The 19,111-nt window shown below is 42.4% G+C and overlaps 1 protein-coding gene across 3 annotated transcripts in view; it reads right to left on the bottom strand.

Moving 5' to 3' along the window:
• ZDHHC8 (zinc finger DHHC-type palmitoyltransferase 8) overlaps positions 1 to 19,111 on the bottom strand; it is a 118,125-nt gene that overhangs the window by 24,107 nt on the left and 74,907 nt on the right. For all 3 annotated transcript variants that reach the window (XM_030500598.1, XM_030500597.1, XM_030500599.1), the window contains one exon: positions 2,985 to 3,106. In XM_030500598.1, coding sequence (XP_030356458.1) covers positions 2,985 to 3,106 — 122 coding nt within the window. The remainder of the gene's footprint in view (positions 1 to 2,984; positions 3,107 to 19,111) is intronic.

The raw sequence follows: 19,111 nt of genomic DNA on the forward strand, positions 1-19,111 counted from the left end.
ATCATGATACAATTTCCATTGACTTCAGAGGGAGTTTCTCCCTTCACTTAGATGAGCTTGGGATCTGGCTCAGCTACAGTATTTACCTTTCAGGAGTATTGTCTGGATTAATGTTTGTGCATGGAAGCAGAGTGCTATACTGGCACCATTCTCTATAATTTCCCTTTATGACTAGTCAGTGGGACTCCTAGTGAGAGCTAGACTCTAAATCCCTTAGGCACTTCTATAAATACAATCTTTATGTTCTTCAATACTACTATAAACTAGCCCATGCTGTATAATTCATGGGGGCATATGAAAACAAGGCACTAGAACAATTAAACCATTTAAGCTCTTGTAAAAAACCCTGTCACTGCAGACAAAAAGTCTGTACATTGTATATATCTGCATGCAATTAAACACATTAGTCTTGCAGAATTGACACATTCTTGAAGAGTTTATATAAAATAGATTCACATCAAAAGTACTGGAAGCCAGTTTGTAGTTGCATCTGTAATTAGTCAGCAACAAACATTGCCAGTCTCGACCCAGACTGTAAATCAGATTTGTCAGCATAGCCCCAGTATCAGTGACTTAATAATTCCTTTCCTTCTCATTCATTTTGGTGTATTACTGGCAATTCACTCACACAGAGCCAAACCTGATTCATACCAGAAACATTCAGAGAGCCAACTAGTTAAAAAATGAGTCAAAAATGAGTAATGGGTATGGGAGTTTGATTCAGGCCCTCTTCAACACCATATGAGCAAGCTGGGTTTACTTCCCCCATAGTCCAAGTTCTATCTGCCAGAGAACCTGTAAGTTCGTATGACAGAGCTAGAAATGGGTTTATTTCCAGCTTTCAGTGATCTGAGCAGAAGAATACATTGGCAGAGGAAGGTATCTTACTACACACTTTCTCATACTCTGATGCACTGACACAGGGCAGCCAACTCTTCTGTTTTTATAACATATCTTATGATTTTTGGTGGCTTCCTTAAACAAATCATGATTTCTTTAGAATCTCAGCTTCTGTATTGCTTATTTGTTGTTTTGATTTTGAAGTTTATACCTATGAGAAATGTGCTAAGCAGCTTGAAAATCAAGAAGACTCAACCTAATTTCAGTAACAGAAAGCAAATAGCTTTATTGTATATTCATTTTAAATCACTCCTACAATTGTTGAACTCCTCACACTGGCAGCTCTGCGGGTGGCGTGGGGTGGTGATAGCTTTTTTCACATGCACACTTGTGATCTGAAATAACATCTGCTCCTCTTTGCTCCCAGTGCTGGTAATTTCTAATCTTTTCCATCTTTTCTTTTCCTTATCAGTTTGCTTCCTTCACACATCTAAACCCCTACTCCATCACTTTCTACCAGGATGACTTCCATCCCTTTTCCAACTTTTCCCCTTGTTCGCAGCCTCTTCCAGACCAAGCACATGCATGTCATAGAGATAAAAGACCAAGGCCACAAATTAAGAGAAAGAGACAGATGAAAGGCGAACTGTAAGAACTCCTCTTCCTGCTTCGCTCCTGGCTCCCTTGTGTTAAAGGAGATGGGAAGGAAAGGAAGGTGATGAGAAAGTTTCAAAGTTTCTATCTTATCTCCCTGCGTGTTTCTCCTTTAAAAGCAAAGTCCAAAATAAAGAACTCATTTGAGAAAGACAAGTGCAAAGGAAGGTATGAATTTACAATACACTCAGTACTGATCTTCATAGGGCGTGCTGAGCACCCAGCTGCAGACTCTGGCCTGAGGGAACTACATTGCACAAAGATATTAGATTCCCAGACTGAGATTTTCAAAACTGAACAACTTAATTCCAGCTCTCCTTCTACCGAAGGGAAAAAGCATGATTGCTTTCAATAACCTCACACCCAAAGCATGTTTAACCACTGCTCTCTCTGCTGAGATAGAGGAACTAAAAAGCCCAGGAAACTCATTGTAAGTTCTAAGTGCTTAAGCTCTTTTGAAAATCTCAGTAGCACCTATTTGTACCTTTAAGCACCTCAACACGGCATCACTTAATCTTGTACAAATGACCAAATCTTGCCTTTGTCTTTACACACAATTATTTCCTTAACTGGAGTGCTGCAACACTTAATCAGGGATTCAAAACCTTCAGCTGAAAGGAATGGCAGACAGTTACTCATCATTAAACCCTGCTACCCAGAGAAACCTGGCACTTGCTATTCAGGGAAGTCAGCAGGACAGGTACCTTGTTCTTGTCAGGTAGCAATTCAAAATAGATACTGAATTCAGTGAATAGAGGTGAGAAAGCACAGCTTGCAGAGAGCACAGATCCATCGGTTTAGCAAGACTGCCTAGAGCAACCTCTGCTGCAAACGGCATGTGAATAATTATTGGAAGACAGATAAAATGAGGTGATAATTCTCTCATTAGGATGTGTTAAAAGAGATAGCTGCACTGTGGTTCCCATTACAAAAGCTGAGCGATCTTTATCCTAATTTAATCAGCTGTGAATCAGTACTAATTTAAGCAGGCGTATCTTTCTAAATGTATACATTTTTAGACACTCTCAGGCAAGCCTTATCCATTATCTTTTTTCAGCGTTCAGTGCTTTTGCATTTGTTTTAAGGCTTTTTGGAAGGTCTGCTTGGAGGAAGCTGTTTAGCCTCTCCTCTCCACCATGCTACCTATTGTGAAGACAGTGACTTAAATCCAACATGCCAGCATGACACAAGGGATAGCAATCACAATCACATCAGTCAGGAGAGGTACTCAAGGAGAACCATTCCATGCAGCCCTGTGCCCTCAACTGCCAGCCTGAGCAAGTGCAAGGACAACTGGCACCTAGCTCAGAATAGAGATGGAGGGTATCCAGCATTTCACAACTATCCCTCCTTTTCTGCCAGCTGAGCATAATAAATAAAGTCTACCAGGAAGAATACCAGGGGGAAAAAAGGGGATTAGTCAGCAAACAGAGTATATCTACTTTGGCTTGGGCTTTCAAATTCCCCCCACAACAGTCCCATTCTGTTACCTCGAGGGAAAACTCCAGGGTCCATGAAAGTTGCCATGCTGAAGTTTGCCAATACAAACAAGAACACGAGCCCATTGTACACTGGGATGGCTGGGGAGATGGCTTTTGTCAACCAGGGGCACCTGTGGAGAAGAAAAGTTGTAGGTGAAGGCTCCTTTGGCTGTAGCACATAGTTTCTTCCCACTCATCAACATTACACAGAGAAGTAGTCTCGTCCCCTCCCCACTAGCCATGCAGCAAGGCTGAATTTGCAGTTTAACCACAGAAATTTCCATAGAGCCAGTTTCAGTGACCTAAAGTACACTGCAGACAGCCTCTGTGAAGCTGCTTTGTTCCATAGCACAGAAAGTACCAATTGTCTACATAGCTCATAGGGCTTTGTGACCCTATTGACTTATTTGCAACCTGGCATTTTGCTTCTCTGCGTAAAAGCTTCATCACATTGTTGCATTTCTGTTTACTGTCTATGTAGCCTTGTTGCAGTTGGTGCTACTTTTAGTTGTCACTGGTGTAAAGCAGAATAGGGTTCTTAAACCACTGGTCTACACAGCAGGTACAGAGAGAAGCACACGCACTTCTTGCTATACTTCCCCGAGTGTTTTTTAACTCCAAATAACACTCAGAACCAACACCACAAAACCTCTCCTTGGAGGAAAGTTTAGTCAGACCAAGCATGGACTCTGCAGGTGTCAGGAGAATATAAGAATGCAATATTGAAAAGAAAGTGGATAGTATCTGCCACGTGAACACTTTGAGAAACACTGGAAAGGCTTGCTGCCCACCCAGTGAACGTAACTGAGAGGAACTGACCATAAAGGGTAAAGGAGAAAAAGTAGGAGACTCGGGAAAGAGGATGGAGAAATACTAATTAGCTACAGGAAAATTGTTCTAACTGCAAAGAAGAATACTTCCCACCAGCAGAGGAGGGCAGCACCAAGGCAGAAAATAGCCTGTCTTACAGGCAACTTCACCCCATAAAAAGCAGTGTTTATTCACTCAGCCATTTACAGCCTCGCTAAAGATTAGTTCTAAACACTAGACCAAACCTACTTCTCTGTTCTGCACAAGGAGATTTAAGTTGCTGAGGTTGCTGAGAGGAAAAATCTGATCAATCTCATGAATCTTGCAAATATAAATAAGGAAATATGTGGGACAAAGAATCTCTTTGAATAGAGTAAGACCCCTGAGTGAGAGGCAACTTAGATTTCCACCTGCCTTGCCAGCCAGGGCCTCCTCAAGCTGCTAAGCAGGCAGCGATTCAGCAGCAATACCCTGCTGCCATTAGCATAAATCATACATTAGCTCACAGATTCTGGATTGTATTTTGCCTGAATTACATCTATAGTTGATTCCGGTTGTCTGCCAGGCTGAAGCCTGCAGGGGGAAAGCAAAAACAACAAACAAGCAGCCTTCTCCCAAATCTAATTTGCGCTGGTTTTGCTCTCAATATGCTATTTTGAACAGCTGAGAATGGTGTTACTGACCTTGAAGAGACACTGCTAAATACGCTCTTGTGGCCAGCATTAGAAGGGCACTGCATTTTCTCTACCCATTTCTTTGTGAGCAGGCAGGAAGAGATTGTTTTCTGCTCCCCTCCTCTTCACAGCCAAGCTTTTAAAATCACACTGCTGCAAACTGCTTTTAAAAGGACCTTTCCTTGCATGTGCTTCAATAAGCCTGGCCTGGAGCGAGTAAAAGATGGACAAATGCTACCCAGGGTGACTGAACTGTAAAGCCAAGAGCGACATATGTCTGTGGCTGTTGCCAAACCTCCAGGCTGACGAGGGGAGAAGGAAAAACTAAATCTTCTCACTTGAGTAAGAATGCTTTGCTATAGCTCACAGAGGCGGAGCAGAAGCATGAGGCTTCTCCTGGGACTGGTCTTAGCAGGGAAAGGCCCAGGAAATTACCACCTATTAGGAGAATAAGAAAGGGCTGGGAGTTCAGTGGAGGGGAGATTAATTTCTCTGTTTCTATTGCATTTGGGACCTCATCCATGGTGGTCATGGTGCTTGGGTAACGGAGAAGGTCTTGTAGAAGATCATGCTCATAGAGATGAACTAGCTCAAACAGACTCAGCTTGCCTGCATGAGGTACCCTGAGTCTCTTATGTTTTCCAGAGGTGGAATTTCAATGTGCAGCAAGGTCATGGTGACTTGCTGCCATGCTCCGTTTTCCCCAAAGCAGCTGCCAATGACTGAAAACCAAGGCAAGGCAGAAGTTTCTCACTTGCCATGAAATGTGCTGCAGTGACCTTGCCAAGCAAGCTGCAGGCCTGCCACTAACAAGAGTTTCTGCCAGATCCTTTGGAAGAAAGCAAAATAAGTCCTGAAATAAGCAGTTATAGAATGAATTCTACTCAGGGAAGGGTTCTTCCCTCTAAATTATAGTAAATGGGCATGACTGGCTTAATTTCTTCCCATAAAGAAATTGCCTACCCAGAGAAAGATTATGAAGTTACCCATTGCTTGTCAAGCAGGGAGGAGAGATTTCCTTGGCAGTAAAGTAAGTTGGCAAATCAAGGGACAGGAAACCCTTTCTTTACAGATAACCAGTTACTCAGTACAAGATTCTGATGAGAGAGACTGTCTCAGATGATTAATGTAAGCATTTGTTAACATTCTCATTTGTGATTTACTTTGTTGTGTTCCCAGCAAATACATCAAAATACTTTCAAAAACTTTAGCCATAAGCTAAACTGAACAGCTCATTTAATGGGTAAATAGTGGATCTGAAAATACTGCACGGAAGTTGAAATAAAGGATAGAGTGAGTCATTGTACATATTAGCCAGAAGGTCTGTTCACAATCCTTCCATTTTTAATTCCCAGAATCTTTATGCAGCATCACACATTACATAAAATTAGATGGGACAAAAGGGGCCTCATTTGTAAACCAGACTGACCAATAAAACCAGATGTGGAGATCAAGTCTTGGCTCGTAACTGTAAAAAGGTCTGAAAAAGAAAATAAAATTTCTACTAGGATTCTCAAAACGATGATGCATCCTCCCTGTCTCTCTCCCCTGATGCACACATAATTTTAGGCAAAGCAACAGAAATTCTAGTCCAAGTCTGGCAGGTTGCTTTATCACTAATCCATTGTGCAAAAGCCTGGCTTCCAACCCTCTGGACTCTCTGCCTGGAGAAGGAAGCTGCAGAAATGCCTGAGGAGGAGCTGTAGTGAGTTTCTTTTCACTTTGTGCACATCCTGTCTCCAGGAGATCTGTTTCCAGCAGCTATATCCTGACCTACAGGAAAATTCTAGTTGAACTTTCTTTTTCTAACTGAAGTTGTTATGAATCTAGATAAACAACACATGGACTCAAAGCTTTCTTTGGTTGGTGAACCTAAAATTTCAGGAGGCTGTGGTCTTGTCTTTAGCTCATCCCACAGTGGAATTATATATCATGAAAGGTACCACAAATTCTATAGGGCCATATAAATTAAGTAGAGCTAAAAGCAGCGTAGAGTCCCCTAGTGGAGCACCTCCACCAGATTTTCCTGAGAGAAAAACTAAACCCCAAGATTTCTGATGTGTACTAGGAGCAAACCCACAATGTCCTAACCCAGAGCTTTTCTATTACAGCTTAATTATTGTCAAAGAAAGCTGCACCCTTTGTGTTTGCTGGAGCACCTGCAGAATCATGGTCACTGCAGAGGTCGAAGGCAATATCCTTGGACCGCTGCAAAGTTAACTGATGGAACACAGCACCAGCTGTGCTATGACTTGCTTTTTTGCATAAGCAACTACACATGCCTCACCTGCATATCTACAGCTCAGAAAACTCTCTGTTCCCCATGGCCGTTATTCCTCAGTGCACAATCAAGTTCAAGGTAGATGTGAAAATAAATGTACAATGGGCGCTCTATTCCAAGTTAGTTTGGATCCCTCACTTAAACCAGGAGACCTGAAGGATAATATTGCTACTGTACCAGCCATGCTACATCAGGAGCTGCTCAGGAAAAGAACTCCTCATCAATGGTTTTGTTTACTGTAGGAATTGAGAGCCAGCACACGCCACCGTGGCACACTAGGGATAATTATGGATCTCAAGTTCTTCTGAACGAAGCACACAATTACACAGGCAGCATTTTCCTCCTAATTATACTTCTCTGGCACAGAGTGATTCTGCTCATAACTCAGAGGAGAGTAATTCAGGGTGACAGATTTAATCTCATTTATCCTATTTGCTTTTGAAACTCTATCCTAATAAAATGGAAAGTTAAAAAGATTAACAAATAGGATCACACAACTTGCTAGGTGTCAGATAGACTTATGCATGATCAGCTGCTTTTCTCTGCTAAATTAGACAACAAATAATCCTTCCTGCTTTTTTGCTTGGTGCTTTGTAGCAAGACATGTTTGTGTCTTATAGTTCATCTAAAACTAAGTAATTCAATAGGACATTTTTCTTGAGTCCTGCTCTAAATTAAGATCTGGTGTTTTTCATTAAAACCTTGCACATGCCTAGAGAGGCAGTAGGCCATTGAGGATGGAGCCTGGAATTTCAAGAATCAGGTTGTAGTCTTGGCTCTGACATCGGCTTGCAGAGTGGCTGAAAGCCATCTGCTTCCCCCTTCCACACCAGTTAGGCCTTTTGCAAATGAGACATGAACTACTGACAGACCATCTTCCACACTGCAGGACGGAGAAGGGATCGCCTCTGATTTTGCAAATCTCAAAGCATCTCTTGTTAGGGTCAGGCTGGTGGCCCTGGTGTTTGCTTCCTTGGAGCCCAGCTCTGGGCACCCACTACCCACCCTGAACTGGGCAGGGGTGAGGCACACTACTCCTGCTGACGGGCTGTAGTGTAAGGATGCGTCTGTGATTTACCCAGTAAACAATGCCAGTGGCTCACTTTACACTCTGCTTGGAGCACAATAAGTATGTGCTTACAGGGTCCCTCAAGTCCAGAGATGAGAAGTAGAACATGGAGCGTGAGGCTACAATCCTTCTCTTTCTAACATAAAGACAGTGAAATCTGCTTGTGTAGTGCACAGAGAAGATGTGGGAACCTCAAGAGTACAGACAGGCACCCAAACTTTGGATAGCTATCCACATCTAATAAGAAGATCCCAAGGATTGTCTATTTGACTGCTCAGCTGCATCTAATATGTGATCTGAGATTATCACACATCCTTCCCTCAGTCTCAAATAGATGGTGGATATGCAACACAACAATTTATTTCTGCACAAATCACAAGGCCTGGGTTTATAACACAGAAGAGAAAGCATCTCTTAACTTGAATCAACTTCTTCCACCAGTAGAGTGGTAAAACGGTAATATGAAATAGCTGATTCAGTGCATACATGTAGAAACAGCTCAGTGAAGTAGGAACTAACGAGATAAGAGGAGTCAATAAGCAAACATAATTGGACCAAGCACTGGTACTAATTTCACTGAAAACTTCCAAACTGTGTCTATAAGCCTGTAGCAGCCTGGTTTGATTCCTCTCCAAGAGTTTCTAGCCAAACCCAGACTGCTCAGAACATGTACCAATTTGTGTAGTGTAAAACCCATGTAAACCATTTCTAATCATCACCAGATCTGACAAAAGATTTAACTTTTCTAACATTAACCCAATATCCAGGGACCATGGGAGCTGGACCCAGTGTCCTGGGCTGCCTGAAAGCTGCCAGGGTTGTACCCTGAAAGGCCCAACAGTTTGGATGGCTGAGACAGTATGTCAGAAGAGACACAGGTACACACAGAGGTGAAAGTCCTCCTAACCCAGCAGACCATAAACGAAAGGGCTATCAACTGACTGATTCCCAACACCCACATTTTAGAAGAATTTGGAGTTAGATGTAAACTGTGTATCTTAAAGCCAGTGTGTACACAGGACAGAGAAGGTGCAAGACAGCACTCTGAAGGCTGTACACCACCCAGTCTGCAGCAGACAGCAAAGAAGGGCAGAGCTCTCTTAAGCGTTTAGCAATGAAAATCTAACACATTTCTCACATATCCCAGTCTCGGTGAGATTTTTCCATTTATATGCTCTTTCCTACCCTGAAATCACAGAAAAATACCTTCCTGGAATAGTAACAGAAGAAAAAAAAAACCCCAATCCTTTTCCATTTTTTGTCATTACCAAAGATAGCTTGAAGATTATTGTACATCTAAAAATATTTTCCAAGGTGCTAAGACATCTGTAGGTTTAACAAGGCATGAGTGGAAACAGTCAGGAGAGAACGTATCTGAGTGTCATAACCAGTGTCAAACAGGATGTCTATTTGTGACGATAGCAGGAGGCTCACGATAGCCAGGTCCTTCGCTCAGCTCTGCCACATCAGATTTTGATAAAGGAACTAATTTCTGCACCATATCTTACTCACTGGCAAGATTTCAGTTAATATATTGTTGCCATAGCACTACACCCTCATGTGAGTACAGCAGTTGTACTGATAGAAAGTGATATCAAAGTAAAGGATAACAAATCCAAATGTTACGTAAAAATGAGAAAAGGAGAAGTAAATACTGGAGAATTTACTACTAAAAATCAGAAAATGATGAGAGCTGAGTGCCAACTGGAACAGGTCATGCTGGTGCTAAGTGGGAGATACTAAAATAGCTACCCTGGGTTTCCACATACAGTTATCTACCACAAGAGGCAAAAAATCCCCCTAAACCTCACCACCAAAACCCTCATGAATTTCATGAGCCCCTTCCTAATTGAAATACAGCTGAAAACTAGAGATGGAAGTTCAGATCCATCACCTGCTTAACTGTGTTTAATTATTCACAAGAAATGTGCTGGGCTGAAATTCACTCAGGTTTAACGAGAGCTGATGGGGTTTCAGTGAACTTTCCATTACACTCTGGACCCCATCCAAAGGCTAGTGGTTCATGTCTGGCAACATACAGATCAGAGGAGCTAAATCAATTCAGAAGTCATCTTGAGATATAATGGTTCTTGGTGAAAACCTTATCTGGGCTATACATCACCTCCAAAGTAAAATGCACTCTACCCTTTCCACAAAGCTGCTTGAAAGCTCTGGAGCATGTTCCCTTCCTCCCTTTTTAAACAGTCTCTGAGAATCTGCGAAAAGACACCACTGTCATCTGAATTGATGTGGAAGAAATAGAGAGAGGGAACAAGAATACCAATAACCAATTCTGAGTGAGACAACCACAGGGGTAAACATATCCACCATCATCCACAAGTTCAGAAGCCATCCAGCCACCCCAGACCTATTGCACAGGCACAGATTGACCCTGCAGCCAGTGAGCAGGACACACTCTTCTGAGCTACACACACAATGTGACTTTACATTATGTGCATGGTGAGCAGACAGGACTGGATTGTGCTGGACTCAATGCATGGTGTTTTGCAGAGACGCTCTGTGCATGCTCAGTAGCTGCTGGGAGCCCAGAAACCTGGTAGAGCACCCATAAAAGTAGCAAAGACATCAGTTACTGCCAGGATCTGCACTAGGTGTTCAAAGCAGCAGGGCTGGGCTCATTTGCAAATACAGATCAAACCAGCAAAATCCTTCTCTACACAGTGCTTTGAAATTTGTGCTGTCCTGCAGTGAATTAAGGACCTACCCAGAGCCACTTATCACTTACTGGCATATACAAAAGCCCAGGACAGAGTTTTTGTTTGGATACACTTGTAAAGAAATATGCTGTAATTGTGTAGCATTACTTGAAATGCCCAGCTTTTTATTTGTACCTCAAATTGAAGGCATTCATTGCACATGGATTCTAGGCTGGATTTCAGAGTACACAGTAACAAAAACATTTTATATTAGGAGAAGGATAATGCTCATATCAAAGTGAGACATCAAAGTGAAGGTCTTCATAGCACTTCAAGTGTCTAATGGGCTGCAAGCAGAGTCACCCTGAGCAGCAGTAAACCCTCTGGGGCCTCATGGAAAGGAGCCAATTGCCAGTGCATGGGCAGATCAGAGGGACTCTGGGCACAGGTACAGAGAGTGAGCACTCAGATTCAGAACAAACCCCTTTATGTGAAGGTCCTGGGTTTGCTTTCAGCCCTGGGCTCTGCAAAGCCTAAAATGCCATGCAAGCTGGAATAGACAAGGACAAGCATAACCCAGAGCTTCTCAAATATGCACCAACCTTTCATCAGTACCAAGCTGAGCAGCAGGAACTGAACCCCTTCTTTTGCAGCAGCTAAAAAGAGAGATGAGTGTATGGGTGGTCTTTGGGTCACGATAGAAGAGAAGGACAGTAAGGAGTCCCTGAAAAATAACCACAGTGCGAGAGACTAGTTGCCCTGTCACACTGAAAGTTTTAAATCCATTTGGTTAGGAAAAGAAGGAACTGCTGCCCAGGAACATTCCTTTGCAGTTCTGTCTGCATATGGCTGGCCACCAGCATCGCTGCACTGCAACAGCTCAATGACTTCCAGCCCGTTCCAAAATTCACATAAGGGAATTGTCAAGCCACAGAAACCTTGCTAAATGGGAAATCAGAGAACTACCTCCAAAAGATGCTGTATGAACCAGTAACTCATAACACAGCCAAGTTCTCAGTGCATGTGGCTGCACTGCCCTCAGTCTGTGCTCCCACTTCCAGGAATAATCACAGCCCAGCTGCCCAGCATTGTATCCAGAGAGGTCAAAAGATACTTCACAGTGCCTGAAAGGGACACACATGCTACACAAACTGGGTTTTCCTGAGCATTTTTGAAGATAGCACATGGAATGTGAACTTGTGCTTCTAATTTGTAAACATCAGAATTATTAAATTAATGCCACATCTACTATAGCTAAAAAGAGACAGCCCCTCATCTTGAGTCCACCAGAGTCCGATTTCCTTGAGTAATGAAAAACACAGTTTATTTGGGTTTTATACCACTAGTGACTCTCATGATGTTTCAGACCTCTCAGCAATCTGCAGCCACAGTTTTTGTTGGATAGATGGAACTGCACTTGCCAGATACCATGCCTCTCTGACGGAAAGAATGCACAGGATAGGTCCTTCTCCCTGACTGAGGCTGTTCTCCAGTGTTTTCCCTATTGTCCTCATCCTTGTCAACAAATGCATGAATCCACCAGCAATGCAGAAAGGCGAGGTGGGCTGCTTCTACAGAGCTGCTTTTCAATTAAGTTCAAATTATGAGCAGCTTAATTCAGATGCACGTGAGGTGATCCCAGCTACTGGCACAGAAGGATTTGTACAGACTTTGCTTACTGTATTCCCCAACCACATACTGACAACACATCTAGTACACCTTCAGTGTTTGAATTCATGAGATAGTGGAGTAGTGGAAGCAAGGTAGCTCCTTGTAAGTATGCTGTAGTGAGAGAAACACGGAAAGAAATATTATGAGATAAGGAGGGGGTGGTGACATCAGTGATAAGATACAGTCTATATTACCCTTGTTGAAAAGTTAATTTGACTTTTTAGATATTCCTTTTCCACATGAGCCTAGTAGAAAGAAATTAAATTTCACAAGAAATACCATCCCTTTACAGTGACTGGAGAAATTACTTAACTAAAAGACAGCATCTATTAGTTTAAAGTATGTGCCACTTCAATTAACAATGAGCCAATATGCATAAGAATCGTTCAATATGAGCTCTGAACTCTGTGATGATGTCCTCAGGGGAGTAGCAGAGAATGGGGTAACATAATGTGCTTTCCAAGATACAGGGCAAAAGAAGAAAAGCAGAGGGCATTAGCAGAGACAGTCCAGGTGTCTGAGCTTGTCCTGGACAGCCTAGGTGCCATGTCTGCATCAGAGAGCAAGCTGCCTTGTTAAAGCTCGGCATTGGAAAGAGCTGCAGGGGCTGCCTGGAGTAGTGGACACTAGTAGAGAATATCTTATTGGAAGTCCTTATCTCTCTAGCACGTGTGTTACTTGCTTCATGAACCAGCGGTGAGATGTCAGCCAGCCCTGTCAGGGATGTTGCATGGCCTGAGCTGGAAGGACACAAGGACTATCGAGCTGCAGGCAAGGTCTGACACTGCCACCACAGTTCAGGTGTTTGGGGAGGGCATGCACCCCGATATCCAGCCAGTGCTGATGCATTTAATAGCTGCTCTTTGCAGTGCAGGGGCAGCTAGAGAGACTTGTCCAAAGGAGGGGAAGGAAAATCCTGTGAGACTGGTAATAGCAGTTACATTTCTTCCATGACTTGAGAGAGCTGTTCAGGAAATCTACAACTAATTAAGACCAGGGGTTCCTGCAGACTTGTCTGGATCATGTATTGCCTTTGAAATCTGGAAACTATACCTGTCTGTGGCCTGAATAACACACTTCAGAGCTGTTACACAAGTTCTTTTATCTATGCAATAGCTTGCTTATGCAGGGAAAGAAAGGCAGTCCTAACCTGAACTCTTGTTGGAAGATTTCTAGACACATATGCAGCAAAACGAATGCAGTTATTACAAGGTTTCCTTGTATGAACTGGAAAGATTAGGGACTTCATATTTTACAGAAGAGATGAACAAAACAAAGAGATAGAGGTACCTCTATTGCAAATAGATATAGAAGATAAGGTAGAACGTGTAAACAATCTCATATACCAAGTACTGGAGCAAATATATAATAATAAAACAAAAGCCTCTCTTAGAATCCCATCTTTAATGTCCCTCTGGAATATCCTCCCAAGGGGGTTTTAGAGAAACCTGAACTGGGAGCATGACATTTACATACCTTATTCTCACTACACTGGAAAAGAACATTTGCATAGGTGGGCTAAGGGGGCCTTGATACAGTATTTTAAGCAGAGGGGGGCAAAAATTAAAATTACTTCAGCTGAGATTGAAAAAAAGAGACCTCCATGTTTCATCCTATAAACCAAACTTTGCATTTGGGAAGAACATGCCCCTGTGGCTGCCTGCTCTGGGACATTTCGCCCCTTCTCAAGCCACCAGCTGGTACCAGCCACCTCTTGAGACAGAACATCAAAGAATCATCTGTGATTCAACCTACTTTGGCAACACCTTTAATAATAAACTGGAACAGACCTAACAACAACAGACCCAACCTTTGTGGCCAAGGCAATAAAACAGAATATGACACATTATCCAATCCAACATGCCGCTATCACAGAGCCGTGGGCACCAGCTCGCCCAGCCACGCGCTGGTCACTGTTCAAACCAAGCAACGTTTTATACACAGGTCTTTACTCTGCAGGATGGATGCCAGCAACAGTAGGGCAGTATTGGGGTCCTCCCAAACCAGTTCACAGCCCGTTTCTGCAGGAAGATCGGGGCTGTTTTGGGTATAAGGACACAGCTGAAAAATCCTCGTTTCTTCCAGCAGAGGGTAGTGGGGGACACAAGCCAGCAAGGAAATGGGTAAGGTTGTATTGCAAGCAAGAGCTGTATGCAGTTCAAAACAAAACCAAAGGTGCAATAACAATAATTAAACAAAAAGACACTGCTTAGCCCGGTGGAAATGTTACAAAACTAAATGAATTCTGTCTTTGCCTTCATCAAATTAAGAAACACATCAAACTTCAGCTTGTTCTCATTATCTTCATCTTCATTCCCCTTTCTAGTTTTGGGAAGGAACACCCCCAGGCAGCAGCAGGGTCGGAACAGCCTTTTTCTGAATCTCTACAAGAAATCTGTCTTCTCTTTCCCTCTATGGAGCTATTTTCCTTTCCTTGAGTCTCCCAGAGAAATCACTGAATAGCTTTCAGGCTCTGTTTCCTCTTTTCTCCCTCCCATTGTCCTGGTGCTAAATGAAATGACTGAGCAGCAATATACACGTCCTCACGCAGCAGAGGACCACGGTGCTATTGCTGCTTTAACTTGGGTGTGGGGCTACACAAAGGCATTCTCAGGTGCCTCCATGAGTCTCACAGCCCGTGGGCAGATCTGCAGATAAGCTTAATGCTTATCTGGCTCAGAGGCAAAGCTCAGAGGCAAAGCTGACACATGCAGGAGATTCATGGCTCTTCACTCCCATACACTCTCTCAAGAGATACCAAAAGGAGCCACTACAGTAGAAGCACAGCCACAGCTTGTCAAACTATTAAATGACTGTGACCCCCTGGCTTAGATTAAGCATTTCCAATTTTAACAGCGCAACCCAAGCCCAAGTCCCAAGCCTCCCCTGCCTGCACATCTATGACTGCAGCATCTCCGCTTGGCATCTAACAGGATTAGGGCAGGCTTCTGGAGACAGCTTCTCCTGCAGGTAAAATCTTATTACAGGAGCTTTCAAAAACAAAAACGCTTTTGGGGAACAATAAAAACCTAAAACAATCCACAGTGACTGTCACATTAACAGTATTTTTTTTATTTAAATGATGAAACATAGCATCTCATCTTAGGTCTAAATGTTTCTGCCAGCTTGGACAAAATATAAAGGAAAGTCTTCCAATATTTGTTTTGGTGCACAGGTATTCAATTCAGGTTGACAGAAAACAAAATTACTTTGCTTAGAAAACATCCTAAGAGAAGATAGCATCTTAATTACAGAGACAGGGAAATGGGATTCAGGCAGCTATATAGATTTATTTCTTGCCAGTTCCACTCTAAAGTGCACCAAGGCGGGGATCTCACCAGCAGCCATGGAAATGTCGTTGCTTTACTTGTGTATTATCTGCTCTACCCTAAACCCATAATTTTTAAAGACACAAGAGTAGCTTGCTTGCTCACATACTGCACTGGACCTAGGGTAGCTGTTTTCCCCACTAATAGCTCAGTACCTACTAAAAGGCTTTGTGATTTTGGGGGGTGTAAGAATTACAGTTATCAGAAAAGTTACAGTTATGCTCTGGGCCTGATGAACTAAATACTTCCCAACTCTATTGCCATAATTCAGGAAAATAAGCCAGGATTACATTTACCTGAGATGCATTTACAAAGCTTAATACACTCCAGAGTCAAAATGGGACAATTAGCAGCTCGTGTACCAAAATAGATGACTATGGAAAATGGCATATGTGTCACCATCTGCTAACGATATGCAACAGGCAAACCAATTCAAGGGGAAAAAAAAAATAGAAAGAAACCATTTCTTGATGAAACTTGTTCCCATTTCCAAGAATCAAAGCGAATATTCAGCTTAAGCATTACACTTTCCAGATTCCCAGCTGGGACCAGGATGAGAAGCGTCAAACATCTTATGATTTAACTGTTGAGAAATTTCCAGGCCAAACTTTCAAGCAAGAGGTTTGGATACAGATCCGAACTGTGGGATGTTTTGTCTATGGAGTTCTCCCATTGCTTCCAACACCAATAGTTAGCATTAGTATGTGTACTTTTTAAATACCAACTTGCTCCTGAACTTTGCTGATGACCATAATTCATGCTTATTTGTCCTTGATTTAATTTAAAGAGTAGGGACCATCATCTTTCTGCTCTTCAGAAGAATATGACCATTTACTTCTTGCTGAACAGCTGTCAGAGTGTCATGAAAATAATTTACTGTTCAATTTTTCTGAAAGAACCCCTTATCCCTCCTGCCCTTCCTCCCTCAAATATTTCCTGAAAATCATATGCCACAAGCAAACTAGTTTTGGCTTATACCAGAAAACGTCTCAAACTCTGGGATACCTTACTTGCCTTTACACTCCTCTCCAACAGCAGTCTACCATCACGGTGAGGGGAAGCGTGGAGCTGTACATCACAGGAGAACTGCCACAGAGACATAAGCAAAACTGTGCTTTGATCTCCTTTGATTTGAGGGGATGATGATAATAATAATAAATAATAATAATATCCCAGTCACTACAGTCCTTTTCTGAAGCTGTTTTAAAGATTTGTTAGATAACACAAACAGCTCCAATCTTCCTGGTCTCATATGTGTCTCTCAGAATTTTTGGTAGGGATTTGTTTTTAACATGCCTACTGGGAAATCCAAGCAGAGAGCTACAATTTATATCCTCAAGAAAACTTTGAAGGAAACTCAGAATATCTCAAAATGCAGAACATTGTACCTGACTCCAAAGGGCAATAACATGGCAAAAATGAACCATATTCTGGGAAGTTAAATCCCTGAAGTACCATTTGGTGAATATGAAAAGCAATTTCTTTTTCAGAGCCAAAAAGGTCATTTTTTTCATGTCTTGATTCCAGGATGCACATTTGAATCCTATAAAAATATTTTTTCACTCACCTAGTGGACTAAAAAAGGTTCTTTTTTATTTACCTGAAGAAGTACAGTCAAGTAGTAAGTGACCTGGTTAAAGGTTATTTTTTTCACCAGTTTGCCTATATATTCCAAAATTCAGCAATTTTTTTACTCTGGGAACACCTCACTTTTAACATTAACTGCCCTCCCTCCACAGTGTTGGAAAGTTTTCCTTTAAAAAGAGTACAACAGTATGTCAATAAAAATTAACTGGAAAGTGTTATAGCCAGTCTCAAGTCTCAAGTTCACCAGCTAGGGATAGACACAGATTTACTCCAAAAATGGCTGAAATCAGTGATTATCAGCAAGAGACTAGTAAATCCTTAAATCAAGAGATTTACACTGCTGCAGGTCAGGCATGGAGATGCAGATGGGGAGTGGGGCCAACCTTCTTCATTTTGTATCACAGCAGCTCTCCCAAAGCTTCTCCCTTGTGATGTTTATACCTCATTTTCTGACATGCTTACAGGCCTCTTTCCATCCACTACAGTTAGGAAAAGCGCCTTTTACATTGTTTGTTCCTCAGGCATGTGTGACACACTCAATTTATCAGCTCTTCAACATTCGCTGTTTCATATTAAACATAGGTATCAGCAGGGGTTTATTTTTTTTTTTACAATACTTGATCAATCAAGTAATTGACACGTTAACAAATCTGTTTGCTTTTCATGGTGCTTTGCTTTGGTTTTTTGCAATTAAACAAAAGACTCTTTGCATGCTGCTTTTTCCCTCAAAATGGAGCACTGCCCATATAGGCACTGTAACTCTGTATTTGCTTTCTAAAGCATCATGTTCTCTCTTCTCCCTCCCCATGACAGCTCAAGGCAAACCACAGCCCCCGGGACATCTGGAGGTTGTGGTCTGAATGAATCCCTTCCAGCCACGAACAAAAGCAATCATCTTTGCTGGATTAATAAATACTTGAGACTTGTTAGTATTTCTGAATTGCAAAACTCTGTGCTTGCAAAGGCTATACAGAAAACAGCTGTCCTTCAAAGGTTATTAAAAAGGAAAGCAAAAGCTCCATGTTGCCTTAACTGTGCAAAATGAGAAAATGCATCTGCCTTGTGTCTTTAGTAATTGATACACAGCAGGTCCTTGAGTATTCCTTGCTTCTCTTGGATTCATATAACCATGGCTTAGTTTTCCAGGGACTTCTTGTGAAAGTTGGAGGGAAAAAAAAGACTAGAGATAATGATACGTATATGCTAAAGATATAGTGAACACAGCCAGCAAGAAAATGCAAGTATCCTCATTCTGAATGGTAAGAGATGCCAAGATAGAACCCTGCCTTGAACTGCAAATGTTTTAAAATATTCCCAGTTTCTGCCAGCAAGCCAGGAAGGGGTTAAAGTGAATCCAGAACATCTTAATAGACCTAGAAAAAGCAGTCTGTCCAGAGAGTACACTCCCACGGAGCCTGTGTAGCACCCGTCCCTCTGGGGTGAGGGCCAGGACGGCATCTGTGTAGTTAAACCACTGCAACAAAGCTGTGCCCTTCTTAGAAGTCAGTCTGGGTGTGCACTTCGGGCAGAAAGGCTGCCTGGGCAGCTGAGGGGGGAGCAGGCGAGGAGGAATAGATTCACTTTCTTCCAGGTTACGTGTTCAACTCGACTCTGAACGTTCACCTTCACAAACATTGAATTGTTCAAATTACATATAATCGCGTGTTGCTCATTTATGACAGCACGACTAGTGAGAAAGAAAAGAACTTAAAAGTGCTCAGCTCCCTTCAAACAGGAAGAAAGCCTGTGGTGACAGGCTACAGAATGCATGACTTGTTTTTCCACCACCCCATGATACACACATACCACACCGAGTTCAGGAAACTCCAGCGAAACTCTGCACACAGGCTCTGAGCAGTTATCTGCAAGAGAGTTCTATCTCCAGCTCCCCCTCCCCAGGCCAGGAGTACAAATCACGAAAAGCAGAACCTCTCTGGAACATCTCTCTTGCAAATCGCTGTAATTTCCCATCTGTCTTCAGCTTGGATGGCTTTGCTGGGTCCACAGGGGATGATTTACAGCATTCGTTTTGGATTAAGGGTTCCTAAACTGTGACTC

This window comes from Strigops habroptila, chromosome 11, assembly GCF_004027225.2.
Source record: "Strigops habroptila isolate Jane chromosome 11, bStrHab1.2.pri, whole genome shotgun sequence".
Lineage (NCBI taxonomy): Eukaryota > Metazoa > Chordata > Aves > Psittaciformes > Psittacidae > Strigops > Strigops habroptila.